General features: G+C 43.6%; 4 protein-coding genes across 5 annotated transcripts; 3 read left to right on the top strand and 1 right to left on the bottom strand.

The window, feature by feature from the left end:
• Positions 1–807: 807 nt before the first annotated feature.
• Positions 808–19,595, top strand: LOC129178471 (oocyte zinc finger protein XlCOF7.1-like). The gene is made up of 7 exons (XM_054770745.1): positions 808–1,259; positions 3,742–4,404; positions 6,264–6,360; positions 11,168–11,324; positions 11,518–11,692; positions 15,577–15,878; positions 17,589–19,595. The coding sequence occupies exons 1-7, from the start codon at positions 1,064–1,066 to the stop codon at positions 18,483–18,485; spliced, it is 2,487 nt and encodes an 828-aa protein (XP_054626720.1). The 5' UTR covers positions 808–1,063; the 3' UTR covers positions 18,486–19,595.
• LOC129178082 (oocyte zinc finger protein XlCOF6.1-like) lies at positions 5,470–10,356 on the top strand. The gene is made up of 2 exons (XM_054769837.1): positions 5,470–5,895; positions 6,264–10,356. The coding sequence occupies exons 1-2, from the start codon at positions 5,775–5,777 to the stop codon at positions 7,136–7,138; spliced, it is 996 nt and encodes a 331-aa protein (XP_054625812.1). The 5' UTR covers positions 5,470–5,774; the 3' UTR covers positions 7,139–10,356.
• Positions 12,020–14,499, bottom strand: LOC129178081 (zinc finger protein 436-like). Of its 2 annotated transcripts, none has more exons than XM_054769835.1 (2): positions 14,187–14,499; positions 12,020–13,972 (listed from the first exon to the last, which is right to left on the bottom strand). In XM_054769835.1, exons 1-2 carry the CDS (start codon positions 14,380–14,382, stop codon positions 13,140–13,142), a joined length of 1,029 nt encoding a protein of 342 aa, XP_054625810.1. In that variant the 5' UTR covers positions 14,383–14,499; the 3' UTR covers positions 12,020–13,139. The 2 variants fall into 2 exon arrangements, with proteins under 2 accessions (XP_054625810.1, XP_054625811.1); XM_054769836.1 differs by having other exon boundaries at positions 14,205–14,499.
• LOC129178080 (zinc finger protein 501-like) lies at positions 14,954–16,589 on the top strand. The gene is made up of 2 exons (XM_054769834.1): positions 14,954–15,298; positions 15,577–16,589. Exons 1-2 carry the CDS (start codon positions 15,187–15,189, stop codon positions 16,497–16,499), a joined length of 1,035 nt encoding a protein of 344 aa, XP_054625809.1. The 5' UTR covers positions 14,954–15,186; the 3' UTR covers positions 16,500–16,589.
• Positions 19,596–19,635: the final 40 nt, after the last annotated feature.

The raw sequence follows: 19,635 nt of genomic DNA, 5'->3' as shown, positions 1-19,635 counted from the left end.
TCCAACTACACATGTTAAAAATAGACATAAGGTTCTGCTGGGTGCCTGCACATGTAGGGGTGGAGGGGAACGAGGTGGCAGATAAAATGGCTAAAATGGGAATTAGAAGGAATGAAATTATAGATATACCTGCTGGTAAAGGCGAAGTAAAGGCAATAATCTAAAAACAAATGATGGAGAAATGGCAAAATAGGTGGGACGAGGGGAGTAGCGGGAGAAAGTATTATAAAGTACAAAAATCTATCAGTGCACAAGGGGTGAAGAGAAAAAACAGAAAAGAGGAAATAGTGTTAACTAGGATGAGGTTCAATCACACCGGGTTAAATGACAAGATGTTTTTGATAGGGAAATGTAAATCAAAAGTATGTATGGAGTGCAAAAGTATAGAGAACGTAGAACACATATTACTACACTGCAAGAGATATAGGGAAGAACGTGTAACGTTAAGGAAAAGAATTAAGAAGATAGGAAGGGAATGGAGCATTGAGGATATCTTAGGAACAGGTGGGGAGGGGGTAAGACATATACAGAGGGCAGTGATAGAATATTTGAAGGACACAGGATTATATAATAGAATATAGATAAGTATTAGAATATTTTAGTATAAGTATTATTATTAGGATTATTATTAGTAGTAGTATAAGTAGTCTCCTCATTATCTAAGATAGCATAAAGTAAGATACTGTATATGGCCCATGTTACATACTCCGGTACAGTAGGTGGCGGTATGCACCTTTTCAAGTCATGGTTGCAACCCGCCATTAAACTAAAGAAGAAGAAGAAGAAGAAGAAGAAGAAGAAGAAGAAGATTGGTTTCCCGTTATCTCGCGGGTAGGAAGTTAGAAGCCGCTCGAACGGAAGGGTTGAAAGTTGAAACGCTTTGCAAGACTACGAGATTGTTGCCGCGTTTGTTCTCTGGTCGCTGCATATTTTGCGCGGGGATCGTTAATTACTGTGCACTCCGAAGCATCTCGAGCTAGCTTAGTTTGTTAGCTGCCAGCAAAGCCACGCGGAAGTTCTGAACGCATCGCGGAGCACAGATCCCAGGAGTGAGTGTGCAAAAATGTGTAAAATACAAATGCTGAGAGCGTTGGTAAATCAGCGACTAACTGCGGCTGTCGAAGAAATATTTGATGTGCTGGAAAGAACGATAGCGGAGTACGAGGAGGAACTTTCTCGAACGAAAGAGGAGAACGAGCGACAACGTGAGCAACTCGACGCCGTTTTCAAGAAGCCTCGAGTTGTGTTACACAGAGCAGGTTTGTTTCATTCTTTTACTTCTCATATTTTCAGCGGATCGGTGTTTAATTTAACACAGTTTTCTCAGTAACTTGTGGCGGTTCTGGCATGTATCAACTCCCACCGTTGACAACTCGACAAGTCAAGGCTCAACCAACTCATACTGACTCATAACTTCCTCATTTTTTAAAAACATTTTTGTAGTGAAATAAAATGTTTGGCACCACCAGGATGCCTCTGGCTGGCCTGTCCGTCTCAGCAGAGACACTGCAAGAAAGTTAGACGGTTTAGACTAAACTTGATAAGGGAAAAGATGACGTAAATATGAACTTGGCTATCACACAACTGGCTAGTTTTAATCCTCGATTCTAAAATGACACCTAAGATACCGAGAACAGGAAAATAATCGGATGTCTCCAGGAAAGGACACTGTGAATTAGGTCAACATATTATTCGGCATGACTACTTTAAATCAAGAAAATTCTTCAAGTGACGTGTACAATGTGTCCAAGTGCGCTGGACGCATTGTTTTCACTTAAAGCAATGAATTCTTTGTATCCAGAGAATGCTTCCTTTGTAAGACACACAGTTCAACTAAAGAAAATCCAGCATTTCAAATGTAAACATTTCCTTCCAATAGTGCCATGCCATAGACCACAGGTGTCTCAAACACGAGGCTTGGGGGCCAGATGTGGCCCGGAATAATGTGTATCAATAATGCACTTCATCCTTTTCCTTTTAAAGTATCTATCACAATAACAAATTTGGGTGGTTGACAATTGTGTTATAAATTATCGCAGTTAATAGATAATATCGACTTTTTAAAGTTTTATTTTTCATTAATTGAAATGAAATGATCCGAAACATTTGTGTGGCAAACATGCAACAAGAAATTGGGAAGGGGGCAAACACTTTGGCGTGTCTCGAAGTGCCGCTTTATATTTGACCGTTTCATCGATGAGATGTTATCACTCCATTTTAGACACACCGCCAAACCTGCTCTTTCCACGAAGGCCAATTCCTCTGTCCTTTGTACGCTATTCCTCATGGTTCTTTCTTTTCGCCATCTTCCTCAACAGTGTTTGCGCTAGCTACAGAATTAGGTAGGCGGGAAGTTCACTTCTTGAATTTGTGCCTTGGAGGAAATGTATTTCTGTCCCAGTAGGGGGCAACAGTTCTCTTTTCCTCCAGCCGGCAGCGGCAGATGTCTATGAAGAAGACTGGTTGTGGGCTGGGAGAGGAAAATGGTGAAACATGTGCAGAAATCAAGACAAGACAAGACAAGACAAACAATACAGGCAGCTGGCACTGTGACAGAGCTTGTCTGGCGGTGGATCTGCCTGTAGTCGTGATGTGATCGCCAAAGATAGAGGTGACATGGGTGATGTAGGTGACATAGACACAAATGCAGTTGACAATGGCAGCCGAAGCAACAAGCTAGTGGTTAGCGTTGCTGAGCCGTGTGGCGCGAAACCAGAAGCAGTTCAGAGTCGGGTGACTCAGAACCTGACCTTGATTCTTCTGACGAGTGGCTGCCGTCTGGATGGGTCAGCAGCAGGGATTCATCCCCGCATCCAACAGACCCCATGGTCACTCTGCTTGAATTTGCTTCCCTGCAGAAAAAGCTTTTTTTTTTTTGTCAAAATCAGGTGTTTTTGGTGAAACTACCCTATGTTTTACCGCCAATATCTAAAGCCCCAAAAAGGCTAGATGAAAGAAGAGATTCTAAAGTTTCTTTAGATGGTTTCAATGTTTATGTAGTCCTAACACTCAATATTCTGTGGGTCTTGAAAGTTCAGAAAAAATGCCCAAAAGCTCTGGCAGTATGGAGCTCTCTGCTCTGAACATGGCTGGCAGTCAATGGGTTAAGAGTATTGTTACTTTACAACAATTTTACTCAAGGAAAAGATGTGTGATATGTGTTACACATATCGCTATCAGTATCTGCTGATATCGGAAATTGAGACAATAAATGGGTTATTGGCCAAAAAAAGCCAATATTGGACACCCCCAGTGTTCATAAACGTGTGAGAGCCAGAGGCACACGTCAAAGGAGCCACATGTGGCTCGCGAGCCGTAGCTTCCCGAACCCTGCCATACAGCGTGTAGCAACGTGTCACATGCATCATTTTTCTGGTCGTGCTTAGATTGCATCAACATGCGATCAGCCGACAGAATTAAAGTCTCTGTTGTAGGTCAGATGTTTGTTGTTTCTATCTTATATCATTTCTCTCCATCTGTCGTCCGATTTAATCAAAATAAATTAAATTAACCTAAATCAAAACAAGCAAACAAAGAAAAATGGTAGCGCTATCTGTGGCGGTCTAAATTTAATCGTGGCGAGTGGCTGCCTTGATTGGTGTGTTTTTATCATGGCGTCACATGATGCACAAACACGGGAGCGACCAAGCTGCCGATTGTTAGAGATTATTCCCATTTGGAGCCACAGCAATTGAGACTTGACTTTTCTCAAGCTTGTTTTTCTCCTCTTGTGTCCCGCAGATGCCAGTGAAGAAGCTCTTCAACCTGAGCTGCAGGAGTGGAGCTCCAGGGTGGAGCAGGAGGAGCCACAGCGCCCCCACGTTGTAGATGAAGAGGAGGAGCACAGCTGTAGTCAGGAGGTACAGCCAGAAGCTGATGGAGACCGCTGCAAAGGATCAGAAGCAGACTACCTCATAGCTCCACTGTCAGACAGTGACGAGGTCCGGTCACGTTCTTCTGAGACTGAGGATTCTGAAGCCGATGTGACGTGTGTCAAATGCTCCCAGTGTGGTGCAACCTTCAACAGCAAAAGTAATCTGAACAGACACATGAGGTGTCACATCATCAATGACTTGACATGCTCCGAATGTGAGAAAGTCTTCTGTGATAAGTCCAAATTGGCCAGACACATGAGAAAGCACACAGGAGAGAAACCGTTTGCCTGTTCAGTCTGCAGTAAGTCTTTCCACCGGAAGGATTACCTGAAAAGGCACTTGAGAATGCACACCGGAGAGAAGCCGTTTTCCTGCACACTGTGCAACGTCAGTTATTCCGATCGCATCACGTTGCGTAAGCACTGGGAAAAGCACACTGAGATCAAACTGTTTTCCTGCTCAATCTGCAAGGAAACCTTTCCCGAACGCAGAGAGTTGATTGAGCACACGAGAAGACACGTTTATGAAGGTGTTTAGCTGCTGTGTGATTCCAAAGCAGCACGGAACAGTAACACCGTGGCACGGGTTTATGTACATTTTTGGGGAGAGGAAGGGATGACTCAGATGGCGAGGTGTTGATTTGACGCCATTGTTGATACTACTGCATATACTTGGCCTGTGGAGGCGCAGGCTTTTCCGCAATTGTTGAAGTTTTTTTCATCAGTTGATTCTTTTAAGCATGTTTGTGACAAAAATTGTCATTCCAGTTTGGTGTCGGGCAGCTCGCCTGCGAACGTGATTGGCAGCTGCGATGGGCGTGTGATGATTCAAAAATGTATTTTGTTCGTTTTTGGTAATGTACCTATTTGGTTTGTCATTTTGTTGTCCAATGACTACGTGCCTTAAAGTATAATGAAAGACTGTTTGGTAGTTGAAGCCATCTATTTTTGAAGAAGTCTTTTACTGGCTACTAATGAACGACGTCCTTTTGGTGTACCTCCTGCATTTGTTGTTAACAATAATAATAATAATTAATAATAATATCAAATTATTATTATCATATTGTTTCTTTAGCATTTTGTCAATGTTTGTATCTTAAAATAAATCTATTCTGTGCTAAACGCAACTCAAACGCTGTTCTCTCCAGTGTCTGGGGGGGGGGGGCGTTAACAAAATAGCGCCATTTTTTTTTTTTTTTTTTACTGGACGTAAATAGTAGCAATAATACATGAAGAAACAACCATAACAATATAAAAGAAAAACTTACAAAAAGCAAACCCAAAAAACAGACAAAACATAAAATTAGGGTTACAGTATATAAATCAATAACTTGAAAGAAAAAGCATAAATGTTTTTCTTAGAATTTCTGAGGTTTTCATAGCTTTTTTTGGTGTGTTTAGTGTTTATGCTTATTTTAACTTAATGTTTTATTGAAGAGTTTATTTCAAGCTATAAAAACAGTGTATGCATTCAAAACAACAAATGGCGAACTGTTTTGCCTACTAAATTACAAAAAGGTGCTCAAATATTTTTTAAAAGGTTTTCAAGGGTATAATCTAGTGTAAACCGAAGCAATAAATACAATTTCCTTAAGCGGAAAACAAGGTATGGTAATGTAATTTGTCCGAATAGACTTGCCGTAGTCATTCTTTGTTCATCCGGTGGCCACAAACAAGATGGCTGACGAAATGGCGTACTCAGTAGTGTCATTGCGTTTTGTTTTAAAGAATGTGCATGTCTTTCGTCTATCAGCAATAACATTAATTAAGTAGCATAATTTTGTCTCAGTGAACTTGGACGCTTCTCGGGCTAGCTTAGCTTGCTAGCTCCTGTTGCGATTAGCAACAAATCGCTAAGCAGAACTCTAGTGTGAGTGTAAAGTGTTGTGATTGTGTGAAAATGTGTGAAAGAACGAAAACAGAGTACGAGGATCAGCTTTCTCTAACAAACGAGAACACGCGACAACGTCAACAACAAGCCGCTGTTTTTAAGAAGCATCAAGTTGTGTTGCACACAGCAGGTTTGTTTCCTTGTTTTGACGCATTCCAGACTACTTGGAAGTATTACATATCAAAATACAGGATGTCCACCTGAAAATAGATTATTTTTCTCCCTCAGATGGCTATCGTGTTTTATGGGCACTAGAGAAGGTAGAAATACAATGTTTTGTTGAGTCAGTAGTTTAAATCTGGAGACATACAGACATTTTTAAGACAACACGTTGTCCCAGTGTCCTCTGTGGTGGACACTAGGACTTACTACAGCTACTTTTTCATATAAACTGATGACAATGTTTGATGCAAGCAGATGCAGAATGCACATGGGTGATGAACAGTCTAATATGACACTTAACTTTTAAGCATGTGTTTGTCTTCTTGTGTCCTGCAGATGTCAGTGGAGAAGGTCTTCCTCCTCCTCAGCAGCAGGAGGGGAGCTCCAGGGTAGAGCAGGATGAGCCACAGCCCGCCCACATTAAAGAGGAAGAGCAAGAGCAACAGCCCCCCCACATTAAAGAGGAGGAGGAAGAGCACAGCATCAGTCAGGAGGGAGGGCACCTTGAAGGGCAGGAGGGGTTCCCAGTGATTGGTGTCCCTGTGAAGAGTGAAGATAATGGTGGAGGATCGCAAGAAGCCAGCCTCTTAGCGCCACTGTCGGATAGTGACGACACGACGTCACACTCTCCTGACACGGACGAGGAAGACTCGAAAGCTGATAAGACGTGTCACACTGACAGCACACACTTCAAATGCTCTGAATGTGACAAAACATTTAGCTGCAAGAAATACCTGAGAGGACACATGAGGATCCACACAAGAGAAAAACGATTCAGCTGCTCCTTTTGCGGCAAAAGATTCAAACTCAAGGAACATTTAACCAGTCACATGAGAAACCACATCGCAGATAAACCATTTTCCTGCACAGTGTGCAAGACGAGTTTTAGCGTGCCTTCAGCGTTGGCGATTCACATGAGAACGCACACGGGGGAAAAACCTTACAGCTGCTCAGTTTGCGGTGAAAGGTTCTCCCAAAAGGGAAATCTGAAAAGACACACGCGAACACACTCGGGAGAGAAGCTTTTTGACTGCTCAGTCTGCGGTAGAAGGTTCTCCCAGAAAGGTCATTTGATGTCCCACACGCGCACACACACGGGAGAGAAACCTTTTTCCTGTTCGGTGTGCAGCACACGTTTTAATGTGAGGTCGGCGCTGGTGAGGCACGTGAGGACGCACACTCGCGAGAAAGGGTTCAGTTGCAGTGTGTGATCACACATATTTACACAAAGCTCTACAAAGAACTATCCCACATATGCTGATAACCAACCGCTACGACTACTACCATTATTATACAGTATATCTCTATTATTTGTAAATACCTTTCTATGTTTTTTAGGTATGAATGAGAACAGTAGTTGTGTGAGCCAATTGCAGGCGTCCTCATGTTACGATGCTTTATTACGACGCACTTCCAAAAAATTAATATGGTACAAAATAAATTTTTTGTACCGTATTAATTTTGTACATGTACTTGTCACGTTGTAACATGGGATATTTACACAGAAAGACACGCTATAAACCTTGCAATCCTACCTGCACTCGGCGTTCCCAGTGTCACTTGTTAGCGCCGCCGATGTGTGAGACAGTGGACGCTGTTTTTTCACCAGAGTTCAACAGCTGCCACCATCCAAGCAGTGTAAACAGAAGCTGTATTAATTCTGCACTTGATCAAATTTACTTAAGATTTGTCAGATTGAAACACGGTTAAGGCTTCAAAACGTCATGTTAGCGTCCGCTTCGTTTGTCCAATTCACTATTTCCCGAATCTGCGCTCTAAGCATCATGGGAGCTGGAGTTGTTGTAGCCATGAATTAGCCACATGATTGTTTAAGCCGCAGGGTTCAAAGCGTGTGGAAAAAAGGAACGGCTTGCAGTCCGTAAATTATGTTAGTGACGTAGAATACGTTGTTGCATGTTGCTACACCGAGGAAGGACTTTTTCTCAAACTTTTATCCCTTTAAATATCCCATCTGTAGAACAGTGACCAACAATTGGCTGCATGCCCGGTCCAAGCCGCTGAAACGCCACAAACATCCGGAAGGATAAGATGGTGTCTTTCAACGGGTGAAAGGATCTGCTCTTATGAAATAGACCGTGATAGTGGTCTCAGTATTGAGATAAGCCTGTCTCTCCCTCCCTTGCAACGCCCCTTCCAGCTGGCAGGACAACCACAGGAATAAAAGTAGGAGTTCTCTCTTTTACGATGGTTTCGTTTCATGTTTTTTTATGTCCTTCAGGTGTTCATTGTACACTGCGAGTGACTTAGGTGTTCATTTAGATGCACGTTCCGACTCAACATGAAACTACACTTCCATTGCCGCTGTCGGAACGGAACTCGCACACATAACCTGACAACCTCCTTTTAATAATTCATCTTTGGGTGTGTTGGAGATAAAAATTCTCAACAACCCTATGAAGGTCAAAAGGACCAGTTTCACCTCACCTTATGTGTTCGTTAATCTCCAGTTATGAGAAGGAAAGAAGACTTGCACACTGGTGTTAGATTTACAAAATATTGAAAAATAAAGCGGACAGAATAATTTCACATTCTTCGGTTATCCGGGCTAGCTGTCCCTCCTAACGTCCTCCTGTGGCTTCCGGACCAGAAGGAGCGAGAGCTAACCTCGATCGCTAGTCCCCTCTGCTTTTTTATACTTGCTTTCCTCAGACCATCGGCACCGGTGTCTCCCAAGATAAATGCCTCCCGGATATTTGACGAAGCTTGTGTGACGCCAGCAGGTGACAGTCAGAGATTTCGCTGACTTGTTGGACACTTTTCTTGCACAAACAGCACATACTGTACTTCTCCCCGTCTGTCTCAAGGCCAACTTTGACGATGTTTTTGTTCCCATATCTGGCTGCGCCGATTGTACGCTGCGTGTGAGCTCGCACTATTTCTGTTTGACCGTACTTCTGCTCAGCTAATGGTTTAATAAAGTATTATTTCTATCAACTACACTAAGTCCCCAACTTCCAGACGACCGTTCTTAAGTCGAATTGTTCTTAAGTAGGGGAAAAGGTAGTATTAGCAATGATATAGGTACTACATGTACGTGTATACATATACAGTATATGTGTATGTATGTAAATATGAGTTTGGATGCAGTAGTAGTATTAAACCAGGATAATTAATGAAAAAAACAATAATAAAAGTGATATAATAATACGTAATGATAAATGTTATTTACCTTTGAAGAGGAGTGGTCGAGCATACGTCGTTGTGGTGGAGGAGGAGGAGATATTGAAAAAAAGGACAAATGTTGGTGGTGGTTAGACTCTTCTAAAAGAGGTAGTGTTCTGTGGGTGGTGTAGAATGAAGCAGGCCTGTTAACTCTTTATAAACTTTAAACACACGCTCTGTCCGGGTTGTATCATACAGCTACAATGTAGCTTTCCATTTAGCTTTCTCTGCCCAGCGTCTCTTGGTCCCATTAGCAGTGTCACAGTGCCCTCTGCTGGTCAAGCATGTACAGTAGCAGTATAAATACTGATGGAGCGACTAGAAGGCAAAATAAAATAAAATGTAGACCAGTCGGCTTGTGTTCATATCCACGGATGTTCGTAAGTTGGGGAGCTAGTGTACTTGTAACCACTCGCTCAGTTAATCGATAAGTTATTTTTATACTGTACTTATATTAAGGCACTCATTAATAATTCAATCAATAAACAGCAACGCAAACAGTTCTTCTAAAGTCTACTTTGAATCAATGTTTACTGACTCAGCTAACAAGTTAATAAAACAATGTTATCCTACGGGTGTCTTTCTGCCAATGTGTGTTTTCTGCCTATTTACCAAATGTTCCAGACGTGTTTAAATATGTGAATGTTAGGGTTCGGCAGAAGTCGGAACTCGGATCCCAAGACGCGAGAGCAGGATGTGGTAGAAAGACTAGTTATTACAAACAGCAGGAGTTATAAATAGCGAAAGATGGAATACAAAACACAAAATCACCTGGATAGCACATGGGGAAAAAGAGGTAACTAATAACTAAGGGAGCTACCGAAAACCGGGCAGAATAAAATGCTAAAGTCCAAGAACAAAAAGACACTGCTGAAAACCAAGCAGGTACGACGCTAAACAGAAAAACACTCACGCTGCCGGTGAATAAACAGACAGGGAGGTGGCAGGAATAGGAATAGCAATAGCACGTTCTAGGTTAGCACGACTGGAGCTGAGGAGCCTGATTTGGCAAGCCTGGCACCAAACGGGTGTCTGCTACAGGTTTCAGAAAGGTGCCAGATGAGCTGCAGGTGCGTCAATTAGGGCCCCAGGAGGTGAGGAGGATGAGCTGCAACGAAAGAACAGAAGAGGGCAGCAGAGCAGCAAGCTAATCCTGATAAGTGAGATGTTTGTTGAAATATTAAGATATAGTTGTGGTGTAACAGGATCTGCTGTAGAAGTGAGTCTGTTTCTCTCTGTAAAAATAACCGTGTGGAACATGAGAATAAATGCATCAAAAACCAAACGGGGGGAAAAAAGTCCTTATTTCAGTCACAAAATCAAAATCCTGTTTTTGCCCCAAAACATTACAGTTTAGCACATGGTAGCATATCAATACAAATACACATTCATCTCCCAAGTGTGCATACACCTGGGTATATCGATATACTGTATTTATGTACATGTACACACATTCCACTGTGGCTACTTAGCTAAACACTCACGCTGCTGTGTTTTTTCATGTGTTTACACAAACCTGATCTGTAACAGAAACTGGCGCTGCAAATGGAGCAGCAAAACGTTTTCTCTCCAACGTTGAATCCCGCGTGCCTTCACAAATTCCTCTCCAGAGCAAACCTTCATTTCGCTGCAGACGAGGCAGGCGACAGGTTTCTCTCGTCTGTGGCGCATCACGTGTCTTTTCAAGGCGGCCTCAGTGCTCAACGTTTTGCCACATTGGGAGCTTTGCTGTTCCTCGCCGCAGCGGGTCCCCGTGTGTTCAAATCACGCAGAGTCAAAACTGAAGCTTGTGTTGCAGAGCGAACGTGAGAGTGTTTTTTCACCGGTGTGGGTTCTCGTGTGTGCCATCAACTAATCCCTCCGAGAGAATCCCTGACCACAAACCTGCCACGCGAATGGTGTCTCGCCGGTGTGACGTCTCACGTGTCTCCTGAGATCGCTGTTGTTGTACAAGGTTTTGTCACACACAAGACATTTCCAGTGTGACATGTCTTAGCAGCTTTCCGGTCTTCATCGTAAGTGTCACGACAGTGTGACGTGTCGGCTTCTGCTTGGAGGTTCCACATCATCATCTTCACTCTTCACAGTGACACCAGTCAATGGAAACCAGGTGACTTCAGCCTCCTCCAGCCCTTCAAGCTGCTCTTCCTCTTTAATATGATGCTGCTCGGGGAGAATATCTGCTTCACTAACGTCTGCACGACACAAGAAGACGTATGATTTCACGTACATGTTGTCTTGATACATAATTCTATTTCTGGAATGCGGCAAAAGACTGAAACGAACCTGCTCCGTGTGACTCAATGTGCGGCTTCTTGAAAACGGCGTCCAGTTGTTCACGTTGTCGCTCGTTCTCCTGTTTTGTTGGACAAAGTCCCTCCTCGTACTCCGCTATCGTTCTTTCCAGCACTACAAACATTACCCCAACAGCCGCAGTGAGTCGCTCATTCACCAAGGCTCTCAGGATTTGTACTTTGCTCATTTTCGCACCATCACGTCGCTTTCCACTCACACTCAATCTCTGCCCAGCGATGCGTGTCTCTGTGTTAGCAGCGAGCAAACCAGGCTAGCTTTGCTTCACGGTGAAACTGAGACCAATTTATCCTCACGCGAAAATGTAATGAACGACTCTCATTCTGTACGAAATGGGCATAAAGTTCAGTTCAGCAGTATTGAACGCGGGAGCACAATATCACGTATTTAACAATTAACCGTTTTTATTTACTTCCTGTGTCCCCGAGAGATGTGCGAGTCACGAACGAGTCGTTCAAAACAAGTAAATCGGGGCTCAGGTTCTCGTGTCCGTCAACTCGTTCACTTACTCGCCCTACAAACATGATAATAATTGTTGTACATCTGGCAACGGTGGGAGGAGATATTTGCAAGTGCTACCCCACAAAAACCCCCACACAAAATGAACCAGAGTGTAAGGAATCATATAGCAGCATTTGAATGTACTTTTCTGGGTCATCGTGATTGTATTCAGGACTTCCATCTTCCCAACTAGATGATGATGTTGTGATGACGAAGCAGATCCAATGAGACAAACTTTATTACAACCAGCAAGCGTCATAACAGGTCGGCCGCCCTGTGAGAAGGTTAGGTCAGATTGGAAGCACTTCCAGCGTTCACTTTTGCAAAGCATCACGTCAACCTGTTGTCTCGAGGTCGTTTCTTACATTGTCACAGCACACGTTTAATCGATATTATCAACAACATTTTTTTGAGACCATTTTTTCATTATTGTCACGAGGTGTAATTCACACTTGAACCACCAGGTGGTACTCAAGTATAGTGTACCTGCGTGAGCCACATTAGCTTTGATGTCCTTCAACACGCCTTCTTTCACTCGGTATAAAGTTCAGGTATTGCCGTTTGTGGCGTGTAAGTTCTGCCTGTCAAACATTTGTAACATTTTGGCTTTGAATGGTTGCATTTCTTTTGCAACGTAGCGAGCGACACTGTCCGTGATTTTGGTTGAACTTGCTTTGGCGACCAAACGCCTCAGCAAGCGTTGGCTGTCAAGACGAAGGCTCTGCTGCATCGATTATCTTGACAGGCCTACATATAAATCATATGTTGGGAGTTAATCTCATTCCACTTTTATTTATGAACTGGTTTCACTCATCTGCACAGTAAATACAACGCACATACGCTGACGTTCAACATTTACTTCTCATTCGTTCCCGCCGCAATTTCAGATCCAGAATCGATTACTTGCTCATCTCGCAACAATTTCTCCATGACGACTATCAACACTGGCATTCCTGCTCCCTCCTTTAACTGAGCCGTCGTGTTATTTATTTACACATTAAACCAAAAGTCAAAACATGCAAATACTGGAAATTCAAATCTGATTAAACATTGTTTCTGCCTAAACTTGAGTATTTAAAATAATAAATATGCATGTTTACTATCATTTATAATCCTGCTTATAAACAGTAACTTAACTGTACAAGAATCAGACGTTACGCAGCGACTGAACAAACATTGCACTGAAGAGGCCAAACGATAAGTCTTCAGTCTAAACTACTTCAGCTCAACACTCTCACTGGTGTGTTTTTTCATGTGTTTGCTCAACCCGGACTGGTAACAAAAGCTTGTGTTGCAGATTGAGCAGCTGAACGTTTTCTCGCCAATGTGCGTTCTTATGTGTCTGATCAGACTTCTTTTCAGGGCGAACCTTTCGCCGCAAAACGAGCAGACGCAAGGTTTCTCTCCGGTGTGCCGCCTCATGTGCCTGATTAGATTTCTCTTGTTGCCAAAACGTTTGTCGCACTGAGGGCATTGCGGCTTCTCCCCAAAGTGGGTCTCCATGTGTTGAAATAACGCCGAGTTGAAACTAAAACTGGTGCTGCAGACTGAGCAGGTGAACGGCTTTTCACCGGTGTGTTTTCTCATGTGAATCGTCAAGTAGTCCTTCCGAGAGAATCGTTTGCCGCAAACTGAGCACATGAATGGTTTCTCTCCGGTGTGACACCTCATGTGTCGTTTCAGGTTTCTCTTGTTGCCAAACATTTTGTCACACTGGGAACATTTGTGTTTGTCCTCCGTGGGGCACGTCACGCCAGCTTTAGAGTCGTCATCGTCAGTGTCAGGAGACGTCGTGTCGTCGCTATCCGACAGCGGCGCTAAGAGGCTGTCTGCTTGTGATCCTCCACAGTGGTGTCCATCCATGTGTGACCTCGGGGCTTTGTCTTCTTCATCTTCACTCTTCACAATGACACGGATCACCGGGAACTCCTCTAGCCCTTCATGCGGCTCTCCCTCATCTTCCTCTTTAACATGGGGTTGTTGTGGCTCCTTCTGCTCCACCCTGGACCGCCACCCTTGCTGCTCTGGGGGAAGATCTTCACTGACGTCTACAGGACGCAAGAAGACAAACACATGCTTTAGAAAAGTCAAGTTACATATTATTGTAGCTCCAAATGTGAATAATATCGTCCAGGAGCAGGGTCTTTCTTGCACTACACACCATTTATACAATTAATTGCGTCGTGTGAAAGGGATGAATACAGTCTCCCTGGTTAGGAGTGTTGTTAATGACAACATACACAGCTAAAGAATGAAACAAACCTGCTCTCTGTGGCTCACCTTGGGTCTTCTTGAAAACAGCGTCCAGCTGTTGACGCTGTCGCTCATTCTCCTCTTTTGTTCGAGAAAGTTCCTCCTCGTACTCTGCTATGGTTCTTTCCAGCACTACAAATATGTCCTCAACAGCCGCGGTTATCCGCTCGTTCACCAACGCTCTCAGCATTTGCACTTTGCACATTTTCACACGATCGCAACACTCAACTCACACTTGAGGCCTGCTTAGCGGTGCGTTGCTAACCTTCCGCGTCTCTTTGTTGGCGGCTAGCAAGCTAGCTTGTGTAGTTGCGTCGTCTTGCTAACCTTTTTTGTTTAACTTCCGGCAGTGCCGACACAGCTGGTACTTTCTATTATTACCGCCTCCCTCAGGTCGGGAGGTGTCATTACACGCTTGACCAATAGCTTCTGGAAAACTGGTAAACATTGTCTCCATCGTTAGTGTTGTGCTGTTAAAATGGTCATTTGTGCTATTTTTGATTTGATTAGTATGTAATATTTTATATCTCCCCATTTCCTCCAAATTAAATCGTAATTGCTGCGTTTGTGCCCCGGATCCTTTTTTTGTATGTGGTCCTCTGAAGAAAATGTTTTGACCCCCCTAGTTTAATATTGCTAGTAGCGGGACATCCTACATTTCCTGAAAGTCACCGCACTTTACCTAAGATATAGGTCAAGAGTGTAACGACACCTCCTCACCTGAGGGAGGCAGTAATGCTAGAATGTACTAGCTGTGTCTCGTCTGCCGGAAGTGGAAAAATAAAACGTAGCGAGACGGCGGGGCTGCCCTGTCCGTGTTATTGTCGTCATTGCTGCGTTTAATGTTAATTAATTGCATATTTCTACCACATTACTTGTTAAATATTGCCTCTTATTCGCCTAAGTGCACGGTGAGGCTGCTCTGACGAGCTTAGTTTGCCAGCGGCTAACAAGAAACGCGGAAGTCGCTAAGCGGAGGTCGGTGTTGTGATTGTGTGACGGCGAAAGGATGATTGCAGAGTACGAAGAGGAACTTTCTGGAACAAAACAGGAGAACGAGCGACGAGGTCGACTCCTGGACGCTGTTTTCAAGAAGCGTCAACTTGTGTTGCACGTAGCGGGTTTGTTCACTTCTTCCTCCCCGTCGTTTTATATTTCACGCCCGTGACTGGTCGATTCAAATTCAAGTGCATCAAACTGGTTTATTATTATGGTTAGAAGAATGTAATTGGAGAATACATTATTACTACCAGTCTGACGTTATGAAAGCATCTCTCATACAGGAAAAAAGTGTGCAGTGCTTCATGTAGAAGAGCTAAAATGTTTGAATAATTTAATTTTTATTGAATTGCAATCATAAGACTTGTAAAGCTTATATTTGTATTCTTGTGTCCTGCAGATGCCAGTGAAGACCATCTTCCCCCTGAGCAGCAGGAGTGGAGCTCCAGGGTGGTACAGAAGGAGGCACAGCCCGCCCACGTTAAAGAGGAAGAGGAGGAACACGGCATCAGCCATGATGGGGAGCAGCTTGAAGGACCCGAGGAGGCTGACATCACCTATTTTCCGCTGAATCGTGTCATTGTGAAGAGTGAAGATGAAGACGCTGAAGGAGGATCACGAGCAGACAGCCTGTTTGCTCCGCTATCAGATAGCGACAACACGGCATCTCCTGACACTGATGATGAAGACTCGAAGCCTGACGTGACATGTCACACTGACACCACACACCTGAAATGCCCTCAGTGCGACAAAACTTTTAGCAGCAAGGCAAATCTGAGAAGACACACAATGATCCACACAGGTGAAAAACCATTCATGTGCTCAGTTTGCGGTCAAAGATTCTCTCAGAAGACCACCATGATCACACACACACGAACGCACACCGGAGAAAAGCCTTTTTCCTGCTCAGTGTGCAACAAAAGCTTTAGTGATTACTCAACATTGGCTAAACACCAGAGAACACACACGGGGGATAAACCCTTCTCATGCTCTTTTTGCGGTAAAAGGTTCTCCCAGAAGGCCACGATGAGAACACACACAAGAACGCACACCGGAGAGAAAACATATTCCTGCTCGGTGTGCAAAACCAGTTTTAATGTCCGTTCAACTCTGGTTCAGCACATGAGAAGACACACCGGTGAGAAACCCTTTTCCTGTTCGGTGTGCAACAAAAGTTTCGGTCATCCTGCAGCGTTGGCAAGGCACGTAAGAACACACGCTGGGAAGAAAGCGTTGAATTGCAGTGTGTGTGATGAAAGATTCTTCTACAAGTACCAGGTTAACAGTCACAAGTGTCCTGGTGAGAACAGCGGCGGTAAATGAAGCCGCAGGACTTGGAACAAGCTCAGAAAGTTTGACCGTGGCGAACGGAACGAGTGTTTATGTGATGCAAAATAAAATTTAAATCCTCAAGCTGTGATCACATTAAATATCTGGCATGATGGTTTCAGCTTTACATCATACATTGTTGGCTCTGGTTTGGTTTAACACGAGAAGACACGATTGAAACATGTAGTGGTTCTGTGAGTCCACCTTTAAGTCTCCTCTTTACACATATGGGAGTAGAGGCAATACACTGAAGTTTGATTGGGCTAAAAAAGAGACAGTAAAGCACATCGTGGTACAGCGTCCATGTTACTCTGTGTAAAGGAAAGAGTCATAAAAAAAAAAGCGTAAAACATTCTAAATTTTATGACTATGACCTGTGATTAAAATGCATAGAAGTAGAGTACAGGACATACAACGTTTCCTAACGGTGGTCGTGGAAGATACGGTAGAAGCGAGGCATGTAATGACACTTCCTCACCTGAAGGAGGCGGTAATGCAAGGATGCAGCAGTCTACGTCTCGTCTGCCGGAAGTAGATTCAAAAATGAAAAGAACGAACAGGATGTAATTATTTATTTCGTGCGTTTCAAGTTGTTATTTTTTCATTAGTTTTCTATTCAGTAAATGTACCTATCGCGTACAGGGTGAGTTAATTGTGTGTGAGTCATGACTCATGAGCGTTTCGTCGGGATAAGCTTCTCGAGCTAGCTTAGCTTGACAGCTGCTAACAAAGAGACCCGGATGTTTGGGATCGCTCAGTCCGAAATGCTGGCAGTGCAGCACAAGTGCGGAGAGCGTTGGTGAATCCGCGACGAACTGCAATATTAATACATAATTAAATATTCGTAGCGTTTGAAAGAACGATAGCATAATACGAGGAGGAACTTTATCGGAAAAAAGAGGAGCGCGAGCGACCGCATCGTTGTGTTACGCGGAACAGGTTTGTTTACATCTTGTCTACTAGCTTTCTGTTATTACTAGTACCATTTCTAAAAAACGTTTTCTCGTGACGATGCGTTGTTTTTGTAATTGCTACCGTTTGACATCGTACCATTAGAGCTGAGAGTTATTCTTTTGTTATTAGAGGACGTCGTGCGCAGCCGCACAAACCATGGAGGACGCTGTTGGGATCAGCATCTGCTGCAGGGTGAAGAAGGAAGAGCAACCGCCCCCCCTCATTAAAGAGGAACAACCAGACGCCCCCCACATTAAAGAGGAACAGGAGGAACACGTCATTAGTCAGGAGGGAGAGTATCTTGCAGGGCTGGAGGACTTCCCAGGTATTCGTGTCATTGTGAAGAGTGAAGATGAAGAAGAAGAAGAAGAAGCAGCTGATGGAGACCACTGTGGAGGATCACAAGCAGACAGCCTCTTAGCGCCACTATCAGACAGCGACGACACAACGTCACGCTCTCCTGACACTGACGATGGCGACTCTAAAGCTGACATGACATGTCACGCTGACGACGCACGCTGGAAATGCTCGCAGTGTGACAAAACGTTTCCCACCAAGTCACATTTAAATAGACATGTGAAGATCCACACGGACGAGAAACTGTTCATCTGCTCAGTCTGTGGCAAAAGATTCTCTCAAAGGGGATATTTGAAAAGACACACCAGAACACACACAGAGAAACGTTTCAGCTGCTCGCTGTGTGACAAGAGATTTGCCTCGATGTACCGCTTGAAAGTGCACATTAGAGCGCACACCGGAGAGAAACCCTTCATCTGCTCGGTGTGTCATAAAACATTCTCATCGGTGGACCCGTTGAAAAGACACATGAGAACACACACCGGGGAGAAGCCCTTTATCTGTATCGTGTGTCATAAAAGGTTCTCGATAAAAGGTGATTTGAAGAGACACATGAGGACGCACACCGGTGAGACGCTGTTCAGTTGCAACGTGTGTAACAAAAGGTTCTCCAGGAAGGACCAGGTCAACAGACACAAGTGTGCTGGTGAGAACAGCAACAGTAAATGAAGCTTTATTTTCTAACTGCATCAGAAAGTTTTAAGTAGGACAAGTGTTGCTGTCTGGACTGTGCAGAGTGCAGCCCGCAGCTCGTTTTTGGGACCGGATTGGACCGCGGCATATTCTCCAGCGTACCTGTTCACCCTGCTGGGTTCGCCCCGTTTAAGTAGTTTCCCATGAATTTACTGTATTGGAACTTTCATCGCCCCTCCCAGAAAGTTGAAAGTAGGCTGACTTGAGCTGACTTTAGTGTGTTAGAATATACATTTTTATATATGCGGTCCTCAGTGGAAAAGTTTTGGACCCCCTTGTTTTCATGTGATGGCATGAACTGTCTGTCAGAGTCACATGACACTTAGCTAACCTGGATGTTGTTTTAACGTCATCGGTTTTTGTGTGTAGTTCCTTGTGCAAAAACGTGTACGTAAACTTCATTAAAAAGTCTAAATTGTATTAATTGTGAATTGTCTTGTGTTTTTAGTTCCATGCGTTAAACTAACTCTGCATTAAAAACATTTTTTAAGCTCTTGCCCTCAAGTCAAGTCCTTAAACATCGGATTGTCTGTGGTTTGACTGCGGAACAAAATTTAGTTTGGGTTTTCTAAGGGGCATTTTTTGAGTGCGCACACAATGACTATGCAGCCAAATCACAACTTGGCTTCCAAGTTAAGTATAACAAAAGCATGTGCACGACGTAACATTTTGTCTTTTGAAAATCGCCACACCAACGCTCTCCGCTTTTATACATTTTATAATCATCTCTGCCTGGCGATGCATTGCTAACCTCGCAGCTAGCAAGCTAACCTAGCTCGAGAAGCTTCAAAATTCACTGAGACGAGTATATCCTGACACCAAACACGAATACATTTACTCTTTCCGAAATACGTACAGGTCAAGGACCAACTCAATGTAGCAAATAAACACGCATTTAACAGTCACGTCGTCTTGCTGACTTGTTTAATTCCGGCAGACGAGACACAGCGAGTGTATTTTAGCCGTAGCCCTCGGGTGAAGAGGTGTCATTTCACTCGTGACCTTAAATCTTCAGGACACATAGCGCGGACATTTTCAGGAAATGTAAATTTATTTTTGTCTCTCATTTTGCAGATTTTAAACACACATCATCATTTTAATATAGAATGTTTGAAGCGTCACTTTC

The sequence above is a fragment of the Dunckerocampus dactyliophorus genome, chromosome 3, assembly GCF_027744805.1.
Source record: "Dunckerocampus dactyliophorus isolate RoL2022-P2 chromosome 3, RoL_Ddac_1.1, whole genome shotgun sequence".
Classification (NCBI taxonomy): Eukaryota; Metazoa; Chordata; class Actinopteri; order Syngnathiformes; family Syngnathidae; genus Dunckerocampus; species Dunckerocampus dactyliophorus.
The sequence above is the reverse complement of the archived record's forward strand: the minus strand, read 5'-3'. Positions and strand labels throughout refer to the sequence as shown.

Coding starts and splice junctions, on each gene's coding strand:
- LOC129178081 (XM_054769835.1), bottom strand. CDS start 14,382: ATGTGCAAAGTGCAAATGCTGAGAGCGTTGGTGAACGAGCGGATAACC. Junction 13,973..14,186: donor AGGTGAGCCACAGAGAGCAG/GTTTGTTTCATT, acceptor TGCGTCCTGTAG/ACGTCAGTGAAGATCTTCCC.
- LOC129178082 (XM_054769837.1), top strand. CDS start 5,775: ATGTGTGAAAGAACGAAAACAGAGTACGAGGATCAGCTTTCTCTAACA. Junction 5,896..6,263: donor AGTTGTGTTGCACACAGCAG/GTTTGTTTCCTT, acceptor TGTGTCCTGCAG/ATGTCAGTGGAGAAGGTCTT.
- LOC129178471 (XM_054770745.1), top strand. CDS start 1,064: ATGTGTAAAATACAAATGCTGAGAGCGTTGGTAAATCAGCGACTAACT. Junction 11,693..15,576: donor CAGGCTAGCTTTGCTTCACG/GTGAAACTGAGA, acceptor TGTGTCCTGCAG/ATGCCAGTGAAGACCATCTT. Junction 15,879..17,588: donor ATGAAGACTCGAAGCCTGAC/GTGACATGTCAC, acceptor TTTTGTTATTAG/AGGACGTCGTGCGCAGCCGC.
- LOC129178080 (XM_054769834.1), top strand. CDS start 15,187: ATGATTGCAGAGTACGAAGAGGAACTTTCTGGAACAAAACAGGAGAAC. Junction 15,299..15,576: donor ACTTGTGTTGCACGTAGCGG/GTTTGTTCACTT, acceptor TGTGTCCTGCAG/ATGCCAGTGAAGACCATCTT.